Below are 21,914 nucleotides of genomic sequence, written 5' to 3' on the forward strand. Positions count from 1 at the left end.
TGCTGATGGTTTCAAAGCAAAAATATTTTTTTTCAGATACCCGTGAGGTGAAACAGAATAATACAGCTGTATTGTACAAAGAAAGGAGAAAAAGTTTCTCGGTTTTACAGTATGAGCAGATAACAATAATGCTGATGTGATGAGCACAACAATGTGTTTTCGGTAGGATGTTAGATACATGTACAGAGCGTCCACCACACACTGACAATTGCTATGTCCAAATACTGCATGACTAATACGTATATAAAATAGTTCTTAAAACCAGCGATCCCATTTAGAGGACCAACCCCATGTATGCTGGAAACGGAGGCGGAAGAGCTTGACACCACCGAGTGCAATACATTACTTCAGTCACTTCAGATTCAAGGCTAAAAACAATGCAGCGTACGAGAAGAACTCAATCCTTGAACTGCACTCGTCTAAGTGAAGGAAAACTTATTTACATTCAGAAACAAACATCAAGTGACCCGAAACCCTTTCTCAGAGAAGAGCAGTAAAATCTCCATCTCATCTCTTGCCCAAAATAGGTTAAAAAGAACACTTTTAAAATGGTTTGTTCAGTGCTGAAGCTTTTGTGCTTTGGATAAAAAGAAGAAAAAAAAAGTTTTAAAAAACAGAACGAGAGAAGCCTCTCTTTTGCAGATTTAAAAAAAAAAAAAAAGTTAATTAATAGAAAAGTCTCCAGCGCAGTCGTCTGATTTTCTGTCAGGTTTAAAAAATAGAAGGTTTCAGTATTTGGCAGTGTTGGTGTTAATACTGATACTTGGATCCAGACCCCCCCCCCCCCCCCCGCGCCCCCACCTTCTTACAGTTCAACAATCCGTCTCCACATTTCCATCTTCCCGCACTTAGGAAGCCGAGGTCGTGGTTTTCGGCTGAGGGTAGACAGGTTATGCTTTGGCAAAACTGAAAACGGTTCATAGTGATGCGTGGTCTTCACCCTTTGCAGTGCAATTTTTCAGAGCCTTTTCCCAAAGACGCTTTAAGATATATATAGATTCTTCAAATAACAAATGAAGACTTGTGTCTGAAATCGCCCTGGAAGGGGGAGAAGAAGAAAAAAATAATAATTTAAAAACAGTTTAGGATACACAAGAAGTTTATCTACTAAAACCTTAAAGGGTACCTCTCATCAAATAAACTTTTGATATATTTTAGATTAATGAATGTTGAATAACTTTCCAATAGCATGTTAAGGAAAAATATGCTTCTTTCTATTGTATTTTTCCCGATCAGTCCTGTCAGCAAGCATTTCTGACTCATGCTGGAGTCCTAAACACTCAGAGCTGCCAGCCTGCTTTGTTCACAGCCAAACAGACTGTGAACAAAGCAGGCTGGCAGCTCTGAGTGTCCTCCTTTGTGAACAAAGCAGACTGGCAGCTCGTAGTGTTTAGGACTCCAGCATGAGTCTGAAATGCTTACTGCCAGGACTGGTAGGGAGACCCCTAGTGGTCATTTCTTCAAAGTGGAAAATGAAATAGAAAGAAGCATATTTTTTAATAACATGCTATTGGAAAGTTATTCTGCATACATTAATCTATCATATATCAAAAGTTTTTTTTGATGAGAGGTACCCTTTAAAGGGGTACTCCGGGGAAGTTAAGAAAAATAAAAATGCCCAAAACTGCCACCAAAATAACTGTTCGGTGTCACCTCTAGTTATCCATGTGGTTTTGGCAGCTCCTTTGGGCCCTGATGTCTCCTAAATACAATTTTCCTTGCTTTCAGCACAAACTACAACTCCCAGAAGTCAGTGCAGCTCTGTGTAATGGCTGCCAGCCACTTGCTTTCACTTTCACTATCTGTGTGCATGCTGTGTTGAAAACAGTCAGCCTCACACACTACATGTCTTTTCTTGTAAGCCATCTTTTCCCCCAGCAATAAATCATGCTGTGCTCTCTACACGGGACAACTGCAGCCTTCTGTGCTGAGCTGTGACTGAGAATCTTCACTGAGCTTCTGACATTGCATCACGCTGGTCTCAATGGGTAAAAGGGTCCCAACTCCCATCATTGCATGAACAGTCCATGGAGAGCCATATGCAGCGAGTAGGTCAGGTAACTGCTGGGAGATCAAGGTCCTCACCGGAATGGCCAAACAATTCGGGCAGTGAACTTTCACCGTCTAAAGCCATTGGTGGAGAAAATGCTGCGCCTGACATGCAGGGACTTATGGCCAAAGAGTGGTGCAATACATGTTTTCCACATAATTAATTGCTATGTACCAAAAACAAACAAACAAAAAAATATATAGATACTCGGCTTGCCTGATACAGTCATAGAAATGAGTAGTGTCACGTTTTCCTGATACATTTTGAAAAATATTTCCAACTTCTTTTGGTGCAAAAATGGCGCACAGAAAACACCTGATAAACACCTTCACTCATAAAATTAGCGTGTACCTCCAGCGTTGCTGTGCCACACTGTCAGTGTGGGGAGAAGCAGCTCATGCCGGGTGGTTGGGTTGCCAAGGCAACCCTTCAATGCCAAACGAGCGAACCGCGAGCGGCATCTCTTCACGCTGAACTGTGCAAACTGTGTAGCCCAGCAACAATGGGAGAACGCTTTAATAAAACTGGTAAGAGGACAGTGAACTGTTACAAATGGATCTGGATAGGTTGGATGCCCATGATCTATTTATACCCAGGACTGTATCTATAAAAAGGGGGCAGCCTCTACGTTTAGAGGAAAGAAGGTTCCTACACCAGCACAGACGGGGGTTCTTTACTGTAAGAGCAGTGAGACTGTAGAATTCTCTCCCGGAGGAGGTGGTCATGGTGAACTCTGTAAAATAATTTAAAAGGGGAGAATAATAACATTGCTGGTTATGTATACTAGATTTATAGGGACAGAAGGTTGATCCAGGGATTTATTCTGATGCCATATTTGGAGACGGGAAGGAATTTTTACCTCTAGTATGAGGGTTTTTTTCCTTCCTCTGGATAAACTCAGTAGGGATTCATTAGGGTTATAGGCTGAACTTGGTGGACTCTGATCTTTTTTCAACCTTATTAACTATGTTTATAAGACTTTTATGTATACCCCTATTGTTTATAGTCCTTATAGGTTTAAAAGAGAACCTGTGGCCAACCCAAAAATTATTAGATTGTATTATCAATAAGTGGGCATTGTTACTTTTAAAAACTTTTTGTTGTAGAGACAAAAGTTTTCATTGGACAGGGTCTGAGTGTTCACACCGCAACTGATAGCTAGAAGTAGTGGAGAGAAGAACATGCAGCGAAACAAACTTACAATGCAAGTTTATAGGATTGTCTTGGTCAGCTGCACTTTTTTTACCCCCTGCTCTAACAATTGATCAGGGTCTGAACACTCAGATCCTGAACGGTCAAAAGTTTATTTCTTTTATTATTATTAGTTTTTTTTTTAAAGCGACAGATACACTATAAATAGCTTAGGACGCCCGGATCAGACAGCTTCTTACAGATCCTTTATGCGCACTCTCTTTCCTGAGATATGAGGGTTTATAGTTTGTCTGACAATTCAGGGTACAAGGCAGAGGTGAGTATTAAGCATACACATCCCATAATGTACAACATTCATACCCCCTGACTGTATAATCCCACCCATCACCTGATAATTACTCCTACTATTAAATTAAGGTCACACCCATCTGACCGATTCCCTGAACTTTCAGACAAACTATAAATCCTCATATCTCAAAACGGGAGGGTGTATTTAGAAGCTGTAAAAAAAAAAAAAAAAAAAAAAAAATTGTGTGTGATCAGGGCACCCTAGGCTACTTAAAAGGGGTACTCCGGTGGAAATTATTATTATTTTTTTAAATCAACTGGTGCCAGAAAGTTAAACAGATTTGTAAATTACTTCTATTTAAAATCTTAATCCTTCCAGTATTTAGCTGCTGTATACTACAAAGGAAGTTTTTATTTTTATTTATTTATTTATCTGTCTGACCACAGTGCTCTCTGCTGACACCTCTGTCCATGTCTGGAACTGTCCAGAGTAGGAACAAGTCCCCATAGCAAACCTATCCTGCTCTGGACAGTTCCTGACATGGACAGAGGTGTCAGCAAATAGCACTGTGGTCAGACTGAAAAGATATTCAAAAAGAAAAGAACTTCCTCTGTATTATACAGCAACTGATACGTAATGGAAGGATTAAGTAATTTACAAATCTGTTTAACTTTCTGACACCAGTTGATTTAAAAAAAAAAAAAAAAAAAAAGTTAATAATAATAAATATATTTCTTATTATTATAAAAATAAATATATAAATATATATTATCCACCAGAGTACCCCTTAAATGGTGGCAAAGAAAAGATGTTGCATGCCTCAGGCCAGCACTAGACGGTGACTCTATACACCAACAACATAGAAAGCTGTACGCACTCTTTTAGACTGAAGGCAGCAGCACATTCTCCTCTATGTCTATGCTAGTGCTTACCCAACCAGGTTGCCTCCAGCTGTTGCAAATCTACAATGCCCAGCATGCCCGGACAGCCTTCAGCTGTCCGGGCATGCTGGGCATTGTAGTTTTGCAACAGCTGGAGGCAACCTGGTTGGGTAAGCACTAGCATAGACATAGAGGAGAATGTGCTGCTGCCTGCAGTCTTAAAGGAAAACTGTCACATGTTTTCTCCCGCACTATCCACCGGTATTGGTGGATAGTGCGGGAGACGCTGATTAAAACTAGCCCTACCTTGGTCTTATCCGCGGCGCCGTTCGCCCGCAATTGTAGTTTTAATCTGTGTGTATATCCTGCTGTAACTGGCAAAGGCGGGGCTTCTGCGGGCTAACGGACACTGACGTCAGCGCCGCTCATGAATATTCATCCCTCCTGTTCTCCCTCTCTTCGCCGCTCCTAACCAGAGGGAGGGATGAATATTCATGAGCGGCGCTGACGTCAGTGTCCGTTAGCCCGCAGAAGCCCCGCCTTTGCCAGTTACAGCAGGATATACACACAGATTAAAACTGCAATTGCGGGCGAACGGCGCCGCAGATCAGACCAAGGTAGGGCTCGTTTTAAATCAGCGTCTCCCGCACTATCCACCAATACCGGTGGATAGTGCGGGAGAAAATATGTGACAGTTTTCCATTAAAGAGTGCGTACAGCTTTCTATGTTGTTGGTGTATAGAGTCAGCGTCTAGTGCTGGCCTGAGGCATGCAACATCTTTTCTTTACCACCATTAAAGGGATACTCTGGTGGAAAATGCTGGGAGTTGTAGTTTTGCAACAGCTGGAGGCACCCTAGTTGGATTTAAAGCACTGTGTCAGAATTCAGAGCCCTGTTTTTCAATTATATCACGAAACAACATACACAGGATGTTGGACCCGTAACTACACATTGGTAGTAGTTTGTATATAGTCACCTCATCACTTGTCCGCAGGTAGTTTACACCATCTGTCTTTGAAGCATTCTTGTAACTAAAAGGATGAGAACAAGAAAAAAAATAAGTCACTAAAATAAAAGCCCAGACTTCGCTGAAAAGAACAAACATGTTAAACCCTCACAATGAAACTGCAAAATAAAACCTTGGAAAAGATATAGGACAAGGGTGGGTTGTTCAAGAGTCAGCCCTGCAGTTTCAAGATGGTTATCCATCAAGTCACAGTCAGCTCAGTGTACCAGAGGTGGCTGAATCACATCTCCGATGGACACAAGAGAAGCACGGATAATAGGGACATCCGGGGGTGTCACACTTAGATAGTGGTGGAAATGTGAGGAATATTCTGCACCCCTCTAGTGAGGTCTTTATGCACCAGAAAACATTAAAAAATAAAAACAAACCCAAAACTGGCATGTGTGACCCCCAGCCTAAGAAGGGCAAAGAACAAGGTCCCAAACGTAACCACTAAACTAAGGTTGGAAACATGGCTCTATACTTCAAGGGTTGGTGCACAGACTGATGAGTTGCCCCAAGTACACAGTCCACAGAAGTTTTTACCAAGGCTATACAAGTGTTTCAACAATAAAATAAAAGGCAACCAATATGTAAAATGAGTACTCCAGTGCATGAACACTTATCCCCTATACAAAGGACAGGGGGTAAGTGTCTGATAGCGGGGTGTCTGACCCTTGGGAACCCCCTGCACGGCACCCAGTCAGCCCCCAGGAACTGAGCGCGTCGACCCCCAAACGAAACGGTGGCCAACGCGCCCCCTCCATGTATCTCTATGGAAGAGCCGGAGATACAGCGTTCGGATGCCATGTAGGAGATCGCGGGGGATCCACTGGTTGGACCTCCCTGATCAGACACTAATCCCCTATTCAAAGTATAGGGGATAAGTGTTCCTGCACCAGAGTACTCCTTTAAAATGTACCCTTTATTGTGCACGTACTAAATCTCCAACTTTTTCTAAGCCACACAGATGGATCATGCTGCACATGGGCACCACCCATGATTTACAGAACACTGGACCACAAAGAAGTTACAACATGCTTAGGAAAACCCTTTGTTCAAAGTGCTCCAAAGCTCTAAGAACTTTATCATTGCTTTATTAACTTTTTTTGGTTTATGAAGAGACCAAAAATACACAATTCATTTTTCTTCTTTTTAAAGTCCCCATAGGGGACTATTACTTGCAATCTCCAAACTGCAAACACTGAAAAATGCTGGAATATTGGAACAGCATTGACCAGTGTTATTGGCGCTCCATAGCTGCAGCAGGCCATGGCTGGCTACAAGCATAGGAGCGCCGATAGGAGGGCAAAGAAGGCAGATAAGGGCCCTCCCGCTGCCCTGTCAGCTTATCAGAACCCTGTGATTTCACCTACACTGAGCAACAGGCAATTGATTTTCGGCACTTTTAGTTGCCGCAATCAATTTTGATAGTGGGGTCAAAAGGGTTCATGCCGATCAGCGATGTCCAGCATTAGCCACGGGTCCCGGCTGCCGATAGGGGTAAGGGGTCTGCGGCAAGGGGTTAAAGGGGTACTCCGGTGCTAAAAAGACATTTCAAATCAACTGGTGCCAGAAAGTTAAACAGATTTGTAAATTACTTCTATTAAAAAAAAATCTTAATCCTTCCAGTATTTATCAGCTGCTGTATGCTACAGAGGAAGTAGAGTTGTTCTTTTCTGTCTGACCACAGTGCTCGCTGCTGACACCTCTGCTCCTACTCTGAACAGTTCCTGAGAAAGACAAATACCTCTAGCAAACCTCTCCTGCTCCAGACAGTTCCTGACATGGACAGAGGTGTCAGCAGAGAGCACTGTGGTCAGACAGAGAAGAACAACTCCACTTCCTGTGGAGCATACGGCAGCTGATAAGTACTGGAGGGATTAAGATTTTTTAATAGAAGTCATTTACAAATCTGTTTAACTTTCTGGCACCAGTTGCTATGAAACAAAATTATTTTCCACCGGAGTACCCCTTTAGGGTCCCTAAAATAGAGGTTAGTACCCTATGGTGACATTTGTGTGTACAGTGATTAACAGTCACTGTGAACCGGTCTTTCCTAAGCAAGGTGCCTCCAGCTGTTGCAAAACAACAACTACAACTCCCAGCACCCCCAGAGAGCCTTTGGCTGTTAGACAGCCTGATGCTCTATCACAACATAAGCGCTAACCTTGTACGCACTCATTAACAGAGCTTTTACACGGGTGTCAGGGTAATAGGGCTCTAATAAATGAGTGTCTGGGGCATTTATCAATACTAACTGGGAAGTAAAATGGTGCGGGCAGTAAAGCTCCCATCCTTCTATAAAAGTAATTTACTTGTTTACACTTGCTCCTTCTCACTAATAAACATAGGTACATTGCTTAGTTGTACTATTTTTGTGCTTTTTTTTTCAGGTTTTCTTATTCTGGGTTATCATTTCGGGGACCTTCAGAACCAATTACCATAGAGTTATGTACTCAACATACAATGGTTGCCCCCAAACCAAATAATAATTGTATGTTGAGGGACCACTCTATCAGCCAATAGACATTTAGTAAGCTGCTTCTAACCTTTTACCACTGGGCCTGCTGTTTGCAAAGTAACCTTTCCGATAAGCACAACATATGCCAACTGTGATGAGGGCCAGCACCACGACCACAACCAGGATTCCTCCAACGATGCCGCCAATATTCAAGTCATCTGAGGGAGAGGAGAAAACACATGTATAAGATTTATTATTGTTAAAAAAAAAAAAACTGAAAAAAACTAACAAACAAACAAAATACTAAACAGTTGAAGTGACAACTAGAGATGAGCGAACTTACAGTAAATTCGATTCGTCATGAACTTCTCGGCTCGGCAGTTAATGACTTATCCTGCGTAAATTAGTTCAGCCTTCAGGTGCTCTGGTGGGCTGGAAAAGGTGGATACATTCCTAGGAAAGAGTCTCCAGCCCACCGGAGCACCTGAAAGCTGAACTAATTTATGCAGGATAAGTCATCAACTGCCGAGCCGAGAAGTTTGTGACGAATCGAATTTACTGTAAGTTAGCTCATCTCTAATAATAATTAAATAAATAATAATAATAATAATTTAATGATAAGTTCTTTTTTTTTGGGGTGGCAGAATTTCAGCAAGGGAATATCTGCCACGGAAATTCCGTAGTGTGCACTGTGCAGCAAAATCCCATTGCCACTTTAAAATTCCGTAGTGTGAACCTAGCCTAAGAGGAAGGAGTACTTACAAACTTCTAGAAGCTGTGCATCGCAACGCGCGGAACCGGCAGAATTGCTGGCTATACAGTGATACTGTCCCATGTCTCCTTTGTTCACAGCAGAAAACAACTAAAAGGAAAGAAAGGAGGGGAAAAAAAAATAAAAAATAATAATAATAAATCAGTCTCTGCCACAACACACCGGATCACAACGTCATAAATACAGACAAGTCACTCACCAAGATCCCGGAACTTGAGTTGAGGGTAAAGGAGGAGTTTAGGAACTTTATGCTGGCTTTAGAGTCATCAGGCAGGGCTTCACTGTTCCGGTACCAGCGATATACAGAATTGGGGTATCCTTCGTTTTCCTGGCAATGGAGGACAGCGGTTTTGCCCACAGGCACAGCTTTGGGTACTCTACACTGAGGTGTCACAGGTTTCACTGAGGAATTGAGAAAGAAATGGATTAGAAAGCTGCAGATGTAAAGGGTGTAGGAAGAGTCCATGCATAAAGGAAAAACTAGCTGTTCCCTCAGCTCTGAAACACATAGCCAAGGCTGCTCCGGGTCACAAAAGCATTAGGGGGGGGGGGTGAAGGACATAGGTATAGAGTCAGGACAGACTTCATGCAGATTTCGCATCCCATGCATGATTGTGAATAGGGTTTCCCCCAGCATAGGAATAAGTCGCATGCTTGATAATACCATAGTTTCTACAAGTAAATAAAATCAATCAAGGATAAGCCTCACTGAATGACAATGGGGCTGATCCTCAGTTTGCGCATACACCCACAAAAAACAAAACAAAAAAAAAACAAAAAAAAACATTTTTTTATATAAAATATATATTTTTTAGGGCTGCAGGATCTGAGGAAAATGTGCGATTGCGATTTTGGGCCTAAATATTGCGATGAGATATAAAAAAAAAAAAAAATAAAATAAATAAAAAGTGAAATCCCCCCCAATCCAATCGCCTCCATTTCACATCTACCTACCTATTTTATGCCCACTGCCTATTTCACATCTCCCCCCACATGGTCCCATCCCCCCCCCCACCTTGTCACATTCTTGTATTCTTGTACTGCAGTAATACACTAGGTTTCCCGGGCGGATTTCAAATCTTCCGCAGGACCCGGGAAACCTAGTGTATTACTGCAGTACAAGACCTTTCCCCATCAGCCAATCACTGGCTTGACACGTGACACCACTGCGGCCAGCGATTGGCTGAAAAGGGAAAGGTCCTACTGCCTGTACTAAGAAGAGAGGAAACTCCGGAGCGCACGGAGACGAATCTGCAGGCACCGGGACTAGGTGAGCAGAAGAAGTTTTTTTTAATTTTTCTCCCTGCGCACTTAGCCAAGTGTTTTTCTAGCAGGGTGCCTCCAGCTGTTGTGAAACTACTACTCCCAGCATGCCTGGACAGCCGGGCATGCTGGGAGTTTTAGTTTTGCAACAACTGGAGGCTCCCTGGTTGGGAAACACTGACTTTTAGTATTTAAATTAGTTTTAACCTGCTCTGGCCGGTCCCCGCCACGGGAGCCAGCCCGGGCAGATAATCACGTTTTCCTGGGGGGCCATATCACTTTATCGCAAAAAGCAAAAAACGCGATTCGATTGCTTTTGCGATATATTGTGCAGCCCTAATATATATTATATATATTTTAATAATAAAATATACATAAATAAAAAGATTAAAAATAATTATTAATAATAAATAATAAAATATTATATACACATACATACATACATACATACACACACACACACACACACACACACACACCCCTATTGAATGGAAATTTTTTATTTATTTTTTTCAGGTTAAAGGACATCAGAGGACTATAAAGAAATGTTCTCTAAGATACCTGTGGCTCTGCCTACGCACACATACAGCAGCCGTCCTCCTTGCACAGGCCTGTAACTGCCAGAGGGCTAGGAAACAGAGGTGTGTACTAGAGAAGAGCGAATTTACAGTAAATTCGATTCGTCACGAACTTCTCGGCTCGGCAGTTGATGACTTATCCTGCATAAATTAGTTCAGCTTTCAGGTGCTCCCGTGGGCTGGAAAAGGTGGATGCAGTCCGAGGAAAGAGTCTCCTAGGACTGTATCCACCTTTCCAGCCCACCGGAGCACCTGAAAGCTGAACTAATTTATACAGGATAAGGCATCAACTGGCGAGCCGAGAAGTTCGTGATGAATCGAATTTACTGTAAGTTCGCTCATCTCTAGTGTGTACCTCAAGGCAGCACAGGACCCGTGCGTATATACACAATGGAACTCAGAATAATTAAATTCGGAACGAAGCCCACAGAGAGTGCTTGTGATCTGCCAAATACAGAATGAGTACTATACAAAGCAAAACATTGTCGATCTAAAACTACTGGGAGACAATGGGTCGCTGCTTACTATTGTGGTTTAGGATATAAACATTGTATCCAGCAGAGTCCAACAAGACTGTCCAAATTCATAGAATGGTCACATGGCACGTGATAAATATCGGGGGAGATTTATCAAAACCTGTCCGGAGGAGTTGCCCATAGCAACCAATCAGATCGCTTCTTTCATTTTTTAAAAGGCCTCTGTAAAATGAAAGAAGTGATCTGATTGGTTGCTATGGGCAACACAGCAGCTTTTTCTCTGGACAGGTTTTGATAAATCTCCCCCATAGAGTTAATACACATTTTTTTTTTGTATGCTTTCCCCTCTGCAATTTTTTAACCAGTTGCGCCATAATGTGCCACAGCCAGTTTTGTAAGCGAGGACTGGTGTAGATTTGGGATAAATTGAGGGCTTTGCAACAAATCGCAGATGATAAATTCATGACCCCTGGAAAAAGTAGACCAGAACACGCGATAGCTGCACAATTTTAGAAAAAGCTTTTAAAGCAAAAGTTGCAAAGGGAGATCTCTAAACAGCAACTCCGCATGCTCTAAGAAAGGAGCAACAGCTGTAGGTACACAGTTTGGAGATCACTGCCTTAGGCTGGCTTCACACTACATTTTGTCCATATGGGGACCAAATCCGGCTGGGGGATGGGAAAACCGGGCTCTCCCGTATCCCAGCTGTACCCGACCCGTATCTCATTCATTTGAATAAGCCGGCCGGGGTCAGATAGTGACTCTGGTCGGCTCATTTTTTGCCCCGTATCCGGTTTTCTGGCCGGACTGAAAACCATGGGGAAAAAAATGAGCCGACTGGAGTCATTATCTGCCCCCGGTCGTCTTATTCAAATGTATGGACAAAATGTAGTGTGAACCCAGCCCTTACACTGTCACATACCCCTGCTAGAGCTACATATATTACAACACCTTCATAAGGGATGTACTGCATGATAGGAGTAGTTGTACTTTAAAGTAGGCTATACAGTACTAGGCTATGACAGGTCCTTACTAAAGCATGCTGGTTCTTGTAGTTCAAGCATAGATATGGGGGTTGTAGCAGACAATAAGGCATGCTGGGGCTTGTAGTTTAAGCATAGATAGTGACATGAAATGGGGGGATTTCAACATCTGTTAATTATATTGTAATCCCATATCGAAATTTCAATATTTACCTCTCTAACTGTAGTATGACATTTCCCCCCAAATCGGGCAGCTCTAACGCACAAACATACCATATATACTCAAGTATAAGCAGAGTTTTTCAGCACGATTTTTCGTGCTGAAAACACCCCTCTCGGCTTATACTCGAGTGAACTCTCCGCCCTCAGTGGTCTTCAACCTGCGGAAATCCAGAGGTTTCAAAACTACAACTCCCAGCAAGCCCGGGCAGCCATCGGCTGTCCGGGCTTGCTGGGAGTTGTAGTTTTGAAACCTCTGGAGGTCCGCAGGTTGAAGACCACTGCGGCCTTCGACATCATCCAGCCCCCTCCAACCCCCTTTAGTTCTGTACTCACCTCCGCTCGGCGCTGGTCCGGTGCTGCAGGACTGTCCGGTGGGGAGGTCGTCCAGTGGGATGGTGGTTCCGGGCTGCTATCTTCACCGGGGGGGCCTCTTCTCCGCACTTCGGGCCCGGCCCCGGAATAGTCACGTTGCCTTGACAACGACGCAGAGGTACGTTCATTACCAATGTCCCTCTGCGTCATCGTCAAGGCAACGCCTCTATTCTGGGCCCGAAGCGCGGAGAAGAGGCCCCCCCGGTGAAGATAGCAGCCCGGAACCACTATCCCACCGGACAGTCCTGCAGCACCGGACCAGCGCCGAGCGGAGGCGAGTACAGAACTAAAGGGGGTGAGAGGGGGCTGGATGATGTCAAAGGCCGCAGTGGTCTTCAAACTGCGGACCTCCAGAGGTTTCAAAACTACAACTCCCAGCAAGCCCGGACAGCTGATGGCTGCCCGGGCTTGCTGGGAGTTGTAGTTTTGAAACATCTGGAGGTCCGCAGGTTGAAGACCACTGTATCAGACATTGACAAGCGGTGATGATGATGACGTGGTGATGACGACAAGGGGATGATGAAGGGGGGGGGGGGGGGGGAGGATTATGACAAGGGGATGATGAAGGGGGGGTGTGGGATGATGAAGGGGGGGATGATAAGAGGATGATGACAAGGGGATGATGAAGGGGGTGGGGATGACGACAAGGGGATGATGAAGGGGGGGTGTGGGATGATGATAGGGGGATGATGATGAAGGGGGGATGATGACAGGGTGATGATGATGATGATGAGGGTGTTAATGACAGGGGTCTGGATGATGACAGGGGGGATGATGTATTTCCCACCGTAGGCTTATACTCGAGTCAATAACTTTTCCTGGGATTTGGGGGTGAAATTAGGGGCCTCAGCTTATATTCGGGTCAGCTTATACTCGAGTATATACGGTACTATATATCTTATTCTCTCTTTTATACACATTAAAAACAGTCTATTACTATCTAGCCTAGAATGCCTGCAATTGTGCAATTTTTTTTTTTTTTTTTTATCATTCATTCAGTGTATATAGGCGTTACACGGTGTGTGGTCTTGGCCTTAGGAGTAAGGTGAGCCACTAACCTACACTGCTCAAAAAAATAAAGGGAACACTTAAACAACACAATGTAACTCCAAGTCAATGACACTTCTGTGAAATCCCACTGTCCACTCAGGAAGCAACACTGATTGACAATCAATTTCACATGCTGTTGTGCAAATGGAACAGACAACAGTTGGAAATTATAGGCAATTAGCAAGACACCCCCAATAAAGGAGTGGTTCTGCAGGTGGTGACCACAGACCACTTCTCAGTTCCTTTGCTTTTTGTCTGATGTTTTGGTCACTTTTGAATGCTGGCGGTGTTTTCACTCTAGTGGTAGCATGAAACGGAGTCTACAACCCACACAAGTGGCTCAGGTAGTGCAGCTCATCCAGGATTGCACATCAACGAGAGCTGTGGCAAGAAGGTTTGCTGTGTCTGTCAGCGTAGTGTCCAGAGCATGGAGGCGCTACCAGGAGACAGGCCAGTACATCAGGAGATGTGGAGGAGGCTGTAGGAGGGCAACAACCCAGCAGCAGGACCCCTACCTCTGTCTTTGTGCAAGGAGGAGCAGGAGGAGCACTGCCAGAGCCCTGCAAAATTACCTCCAGCAGGCCACAAATGTGCATGTGTGGTATGAGGGCCCGACGTCCACAGGTGGGGGTTGTGCTTACAGCCCAACACCGTGCAGGGCGTTTGGCAAATTCGCCACTGGCGCCCAGTGCTCTTCACAGATGAAAGCAGGTTCACACTGAGCACATGTGACAGAAGTGACAGTCTGGAGATGCCGTGGAGAACGTTCTGCTGTCTGCAACATCCTCCAGAATGACCGGTTTGGCAGTGGGTCAGTAATGGTGTGGGGTGGCATTTCTTTGGGGGGCCGCAAAGCCCTCCATGTGTTTGCCATAGGTAGCCTAACTGCCATTAGGTACAGAGATGAGATCCTCAGACCCCTTGTGAGACCATATGCTGGTGTTGTTGGCCCTGGGTTCCTCCTAATGCAAGACAATGCTAGACCTCTTGTTACTGGAGTGTGTCAGGGATTAACACCACCGATACCCTTATTAGGGAAGGCAATCAATTACAGAAAACACAGTGCCAACTAGACACAAATTGCTCGTTACCCCTAATAATAAAACTTTACTTTTATTCAATATATATTATGAAGACAGACGTGAATTAAAAATACCTGTAGTGTCAAGGTCTTATAAAGTTCATTGAGTAACACAGTGTAGGATGTATTGGGGAAACTGTTTAACACCCAATACTATGGCCAATGCCAACTACACTGTAATAAGGTTATGGTATGTATTATCTTAGCCTAAGGCTGCAGTCCATTAGGCTGTAAACCATGACAACAATGACATTTTAAAATCAAACAGACACTGCCACCTATGAGTGTGTCAGCAGTTCCTATAAGAGGAAGGCATTGATGCTATGGACTGGCCCGCCCGTTCCCCAGACCTGAATCCGATTGAGCACATCTGGGACATCATGTCTTGCTCCATCCACCAACGCCACATTGCACCACAGACTGTCCAGGAGTTGGCGGATGCTTTAGTCCAGGTCTGGGAGGACATCCCTCAGGAGACCATCCCCCACCTCATCAGGAGCATGCCCAGGCGTTGTAGGGAGGTCATACGGGCACGTGGAGGCCACACACACTACTGAGCCTCATTGTGACTTGTTTTAAGGACATTATATAAAGTTGGATCAGCCTGTAGTGGGGTTTTCCACTGTGATTTTGAGTGTGACTCCATATCCAGACCTCCATGGGTTGATAAATTTGATTTCCATTGATAATTTTTGTGTGATTTTGTTGTCAGCACATTCAACTATGTAAAGACGAAAGTATTTAATACGATTAGTTCATTCATTCAGATCTAGGATGTGTTCTCTTAGTGTTCCCTTTATTTTTTTGAGCAGTGTATTTACTTCCAATTGCTCACCAACATCATCCCAATGGTTCTAGACAAGTTGTCTCTAAACTGTGGCTGTCGGCTGTCCGGGCATGCTGGGAGTTGTAGTTTTGCAACAGCTGGAGCCACACAGTTTAGAGACCACTGTTCTGGACAAACAAACAAACAACACGTAGTATGACCACTCTCATCTATCACCCCCTAAATTTCGCCAACATGCAAAATGTAGTGGACGAATGGAAGGGAGTATAAATGCAGCATCAGATTACAAAGGGTTTGCTTGTAGTTTGTTACCATGGAGTTCTGCGTATATGCTGTAGATACAAAAAACGAAAATAGATTCTCAATCAAGACCATTGTTGCCTCAAAACAATAAAAAAAAATAAAAAAATAAAAAATTGGTTGCAAAAGCTGGAGATAGTGGTTCACGAATATCTGCTCCTCGATTACGCGGATGCCAATATTGTAATACTCCACCGCTCCGGATTTGTAGATTTTCAGCTAATAAAAAGGCTGCGAGTTCACTTTAAAACCACATGCTCAGTTTTTTGTTTTTTTTTTCCACAGTTCACATCTATGTGCGTGTTCGGTTTATTTAAATCTGTATTTCAGCAATATTTTAAAACAAGAAAAAATAAAATAAAATAAAAAAAGGAATTCATCAAGTAAAACAAAAACACTAAACAAAAACAGATACAGAATAATCATCCTACACCCAGGTCCTGTCACATTCACACACCACAACACTAGCCAGTAAGGCAGTGTTTCCCAACCAGGGTCCCTCCAGCTGTTGCAAAACTACAACTCCCAGCATGCCGTTGGCTGTCCGGGCATGCTGGGAGTTGAAGTTTTGCAACAGCTGGAGGCACCCTGGTTGGGAAACACTGCTGTAAGGGCTATTGATGCCCATGTATCGGGGGCTTTACCTGTTACTGTTAGGTTGACAGTGATTTCTGCGAACCTCTTCTGGTCTTCAGCTGCAGCAACTTCACAGCGATACCTCCCGGTGTCTGTGCGGCTGGCATTGAAAATCACCAGGGAAATCCCACCCTTGATCTCGGCCCGATTTCTCAAGTCTCCTAAAAAAAGAAAAATGGTGGCATTGTGGGAGCAGGGTAGGGGGATTCAAGGCTCAAGTTGCGTTGTTAAAAATAATTTGCGAGATGATGGCATATATATAGTGTAACCTCAGCACCAGGAAGGGGTATAAAGCCCTCTCATAGGTGTTTATTTAGATCCATGAACCTCTGTTTGTGAGCAAAGCAATATCCAGTGTTCTATGTATGCAAAGGAGCAGCAAGTGCCCACAGGGCAGGGCCACAAACAGAGGCTGTCAATCAAATGCAGGAGGAAAAGGAAGCAGTGACGGGATGAAAATGCTGGGAACTTAACGGGGTATCCCAGTGAAAAACTAAAAAAAAAATTCTTATCAACTGGCTCAGGAAAGTTAAACAGATTTGTAAATGACTTCTATTAAAAAATCTTAAATCCTACCAGTACTTATAAGCTGCTGAAGTTCAGTTGTTCTTTCCTGTCTGACCACAGTGCTCTCTGCTGTCTCAGGAACTGTCCAGAGTAGTAACAAATCCCCAAAGCAAACCTCTACTACTCTGGAATAGTTTCTGAGACAAACAGAGAGCACTGTGGTCAGACAAGAAAGAACAACTGAACTTCAGCAGCTGATAAGTACTGGTAGGATTTAAGATTTTTTAATAGAAGTCCTTTACAAATCTGTTTAAACTTTCTTGAGCCAGTTGATAAGAATTTTTTTTTTAGTTTTTCACTGGGATACCCCGTTAAGTTCCCAGCATTTTCATCCCCTGTCACTGCTTCCTCTTCCACCTGAATTTGATTGACAGCCTCTGTTTGTGGCCCTGCCCTGTGGGCACTTGCTGCTCCTTTGCATACATAGAATACTGGATATTGCTTTGCTCACAAACAGAGGTTCATGGACAACTGAACTTCAGAAGCTGATAAGTACTGATAGGATTAATATTTTTAATAGAAATAAATTACAAGTCTGCTTAAACTTTCTGGAGCCAGTTGATATGAAAAAAAAATTTTTCTTCACCGGAATAACCCTTTAAAAGTAATAGGCCTTGCCCCATGGACACCCAAGGCAACAGACCTCTCACTCTGGGCACTTTAGGCAGTGAACCCAACCCCATGGGCACCTGAACCCTGCATATATGAAAAAGCACAAATGCACAGCTCACAATCAGGTTACAGATATAAATGCCTGTCGTCCATTAGTTTCTCTTTTAAGTCACCAATGAATGGGCCAAGTCTTACAATCACACATGGTAGATAAGGGGTGCGCGGCTAAGGAACTGGATAGACACTCACCTTGAATCATTTTGTCAAAGTAAACGTAAGAGACGTCATCATTCCGCATCTTCTTCCACTCGACGCGCGGGTTGTCTGTGTTTGTGTTTTTGATTATACATGACAGCTCCACTCCTGGTGAGAGACAGACACGTCAGCAAGGAGGTCCCAGAGACGACCCCTCATATACAGTAACCCCCCCCGTCATCCCTACACCCTCCATGATAAATGCCTTCTATTCATTTTGCCACTTACATGAAGTCCCCCGAGAACTGTCTGAAGTCAGACAGAGCAGGCGCAGACCTACACGAAGACATATCACTATTAGGACAGTCCTCAATGACTAGGAAAAAGTTGGATTCTTACTCTGAAATTCTTGCACCTCTGGATTTGTGTTGGCAGAATATAACTCAACCGCCGTGACCGCGCAGCCTGCAAGTGAAATAGAAGACATGTTAGATCAATGCTCCTGGGATTGAACCATCCGCCAATCACCACCGCTCCCAGGACTGAACCATGTGCCCCCTCCCCAACTGTTCACAGGATTGAACCACATGGCACCTTAATGCTATTGAAAAAGGATATAATAATATGTATAATTTTAATTATATTATGTATATTTTTATTAAAATTAATACTACTAATACTACTAGGGAGGGGACATTTGCCAGTGTGGAAAGTGCAGAAAATCCCTTTATTGTATAAAATCCAAAACACAGGACAAGGTAACCAAATGACGCGTTTCAGGGTGTACCGCCCTTAGTCATAATGACTAAGGGTGGTACACGCCTGAAACGCGTAATTTGGTTACCTTGTCCTGTGTTTTGGATTTTATACATTAAAGGGATTTTCTGCACTTTCCACACTGGCAAATTTCTCCTTTCTATATCTGTTGGTGCTGCCGCACACTTGCCGTGCTGTGGACGGGACCTTGATTGGGTGAGCTGATCTTCACGTCTCTACTGTTTACTAATAATAATACATAATTATTATTTAAAAAAATAAAAATAAAAAAATGCAGCCACATCTGTAGTTAATGTTCTACAGTAAAACTAAGCCAGAAAGCAAACACTAGCCCTGGGACCTGTAGGCAAAAAATAAATAAGATTCCTAAAATACCAATACTATAACGCGTTTCGGGATAGGCAGACCCCTTTATCAGGTGGACAGGACAGGCAGGCATGAAGTCATACAGAAATAGTGAGAACATCATGGTTAACATGGGTTAATTAAAAAAAAAAATATATATATATATATATATATATATATATATTATTATAAATATATATTTATATGCGCGCGCGCACACACACGCACGCACGCACACACACACACCTATCTCTCTCATACACGGGACACTTCAGCCCTTCAGATACTATAATGCTTTAGAGCAGTGTTCCCCAACCAGTGTGTCTTCAGCTGTTACAAAACAAAAACTCCCAGCATGCCCGGACAGCCTTTGGCTGTCCGGACATGCTGGGAGTTTTAGTTTTGCAACAGCTGAAGACAAATTGGTTAGAAAACACTGACTGCTGTAGACTGTATCAGCCAATTTGACTCTTTTAGTGGTTTAGGAACATCAACTTCATAGAAAACAATCCTAAAACCTAAGTATTTCTGGGATTTGTCGAGCCCTAGATAAACCTATGGAAGAAGATGGACTCTTTCTGGTGGACTAAACAACATGACCTCATGGTGGGAGCTGTAGTACCTGACGTCCCTGCCAGTGAAGGAGGTAGGTCACAGCCCGGGAGGAGGGGGGGTTGTCAGCTGTCTGCATGGCTGGAATCCTTCATCTGTTCTGGGATGAGCGAGTGTTATCATCCAGCACAATAAAGAACACATTCATGTCAGCCGCTTCCTCCAGAGCTGGGATCCAACATTTCACATTCCCCACATGAAAGAGGAGTCAGATAAAGGGGGGGGGGCGGGAGACCACAAAGCTATAAAAACTTCCCACAGAGTCCCAGAAATCCAATTCTCTACCAATAAACAAACCCCACTTTCCTCTAATCCCCCACAGTGCAAAACACAAGGGGAAAGAAGCCCCCTGAGCAGGTATATTCATTATATATTATCTACAAAGTGAACGATGGGACCCCTGGTACATGGGAAGCCACGTATTCACCGGAGATCCCTCTATTGAATAATAATTCCTATGTCATATAAACACAGCAAAATTAGGGGGACATTAACCCCTGAGTGCACAGCATTACCCTAGGACTCAGCCCATTTGGGCCTTAAAAGGAGTACTCCAGAATAGGAAAATTGTCCTCCATACTGCCAGTAGTAAAAAAAATAAAGAGGTACATACCTTCCTTCGCTCCCCCGGTGCCTCCGGTAACCCACTCCGGTCTCCGCCACGACCCTCTTCCTGGTTGCCGGTGGTCGGCAAGTCATACCGCACTGAGCGGCAGTGTGATGTTTTCCTTCCCCGCTGCCGTAAAGAAAAAAAAAATCACACTGCCACTCAGGCAATCGCCGGCCGAGTCGGGACTTCGCTGCAGCCTGTGATTGGCTGAGTGCGGTATGACTCGCCGACCACCGGCAACCAGGAAGAGGATCACGGCAGAGACCGGAGTGGGTTACCGGAGGCACCAGGGGAACGAAGGAATGTTTTCCTATTCCTATTTCCTAATTTTCCTATTCTGGAATATTCCTTTAAGGACTCAGAAAATAAAATGTTTAAGTTTTAGTTTTTTCTCCTCGCCTTCTAAAAATCATAACTTTTATATTGTCATCCACAGACTAGTATGAGGGCTTGTTTTTTGTGCGACAAGTTGTCCTTTGTAATGCCATCACTCATTTTACCATAAAACGTATGGCGCAAACTAAAAAAAAATTTGTGGGGAAAATAAGAAAACCGCAATTTTGCTAATTTTGGAAGGTTTCGTTTTCATGCTGTACAATTTACGGTAAAATAGACCTGTTTTCTTTATTCTGTGGGTAAATACGATTAAAGTGATACCCATGATTACATACTTTTCTGTTATTATACAGCCTAAAAAATTTATATAATGAAAACATTTTTGTTAACAAAAAAAATATATATAAAATCGCAAACTTTTTAATCAAATGAGCGTGTTTAAAATCCCTCTATTTTGCTGACCTATAACTTAAATTTTCCATATAAGCAGCGGTATGAGGGCTCATTTTTTGCGCAGTTACTTTTTTTTTTTTATACCACATTTGCACGTATAAAACTGACTTTTTTTTAATAAATTTTATTTTGAATAAAATGTTATAAAATTTTTTTTTTAAAGCAGCAATTTTGGACTATTTTTTACGTTTACGCCATTCACCCTACGGGATAATTAACGTTATATTTTAATAGTTCGGATATTTACGCACGTGGCGATACCAAATATGTTAATAAAAAACATTTGTACACTTTTTTGGGGCTAAATGTCGAAAAACTAACAATTTACATTTTTATTGGGGAGGGGATTTTTTTAAAATTTTTTTTTACTTTTATTTCTTTACACTTTAAAAGTCCCCATAGGGGACTATTTATAGCAATCATTCGATTGCTAATACTGTTCAGTGCTATGCATAGTGCATAGCACTAATCAGTGTAATCAGTCATCTTCTGCTCTGGTCTGCTCGATCTCAGACCAGAGCAGAAGACCCGTGGAAGGCGGCGAAGGCAGGTGAGAGGACCTCCGTCTGCCGTTCTGGTTGATAAGATCGCCGCGGCAGCGCTGCAGGCGATCCGATCATCCATTTTAGTGATTGTAGAGGGGGTTAATGGCAGACATCCGCGTAATCGCGGATGTCCGCCATTACCGGCAGGTCCCTGGCTATCAGCAGCCGGGACCTGCCGCGCATGACCCAAGCATCGCTCTGATGCTCGCGGATTGTGTATAGGAAGTAAATGTGTCCCCCCCCCCCCCCCACCCCCATGTCTGTTCGAACATGTCCTCTATGTGCAGCTCCCTTCATTCATCTAGCACAGTGGTCTCAAACTGTGGCCCTCCAGATGTTGCGAAACTTCAACTCCCAGCATGCCCGGACAGCCAACGGCTGTCCGGGCATGCTGTGAGTTGAAGTTTCGCAACATCTGGAGGGCCACAGTTTGAGACCACTGATTTAGCATGTGTGCTGAACGCTTTATTGTACGGCAGGGGAATTATCATGGATAGGG

The 21,914-nt window shown here is 43.5% G+C and overlaps 1 protein-coding gene across 4 annotated transcripts in view; it reads right to left on the reverse strand.

Annotated features, from left to right (window-relative positions):
• Positions 1–6: 6 nt before the first annotated feature.
• JAM3 (junctional adhesion molecule 3) overlaps positions 7–21,914 on the reverse strand; it is a 148,801-nt gene continuing 126,893 nt past the window's right edge. For all 4 annotated transcript variants that reach the window (XM_056544478.1, XM_056544479.1, XM_056544476.1 and 1 more), the window contains 8 exons: positions 18,137–18,202; positions 17,792–17,905; positions 16,372–16,524; positions 8,815–9,017; positions 8,606–8,705; positions 7,932–8,061; positions 5,350–5,404; positions 7–1,038 (listed from right to left, as the gene is read on the reverse strand). In XM_056544478.1, coding sequence (XP_056400453.1) covers positions 1,003–1,038; positions 5,350–5,404; positions 7,932–8,061; positions 8,606–8,705; positions 8,815–9,017; positions 16,372–16,524; positions 17,792–17,905; positions 18,137–18,202 — 857 coding nt within the window. In that variant the 3' untranslated portion in view covers positions 7–1,002. The remainder of the gene's footprint in view (positions 1,039–5,349; positions 5,405–7,931; positions 8,062–8,605; positions 8,706–8,814; positions 9,018–16,371; positions 16,525–17,791; positions 17,906–18,136; positions 18,203–21,914) is intronic.

Source organism: Hyla sarda, chromosome 10, assembly GCF_029499605.1.
Source record: "Hyla sarda isolate aHylSar1 chromosome 10, aHylSar1.hap1, whole genome shotgun sequence".
NCBI classification, from domain to species: Eukaryota; Metazoa; Chordata; class Amphibia; order Anura; family Hylidae; genus Hyla; species Hyla sarda.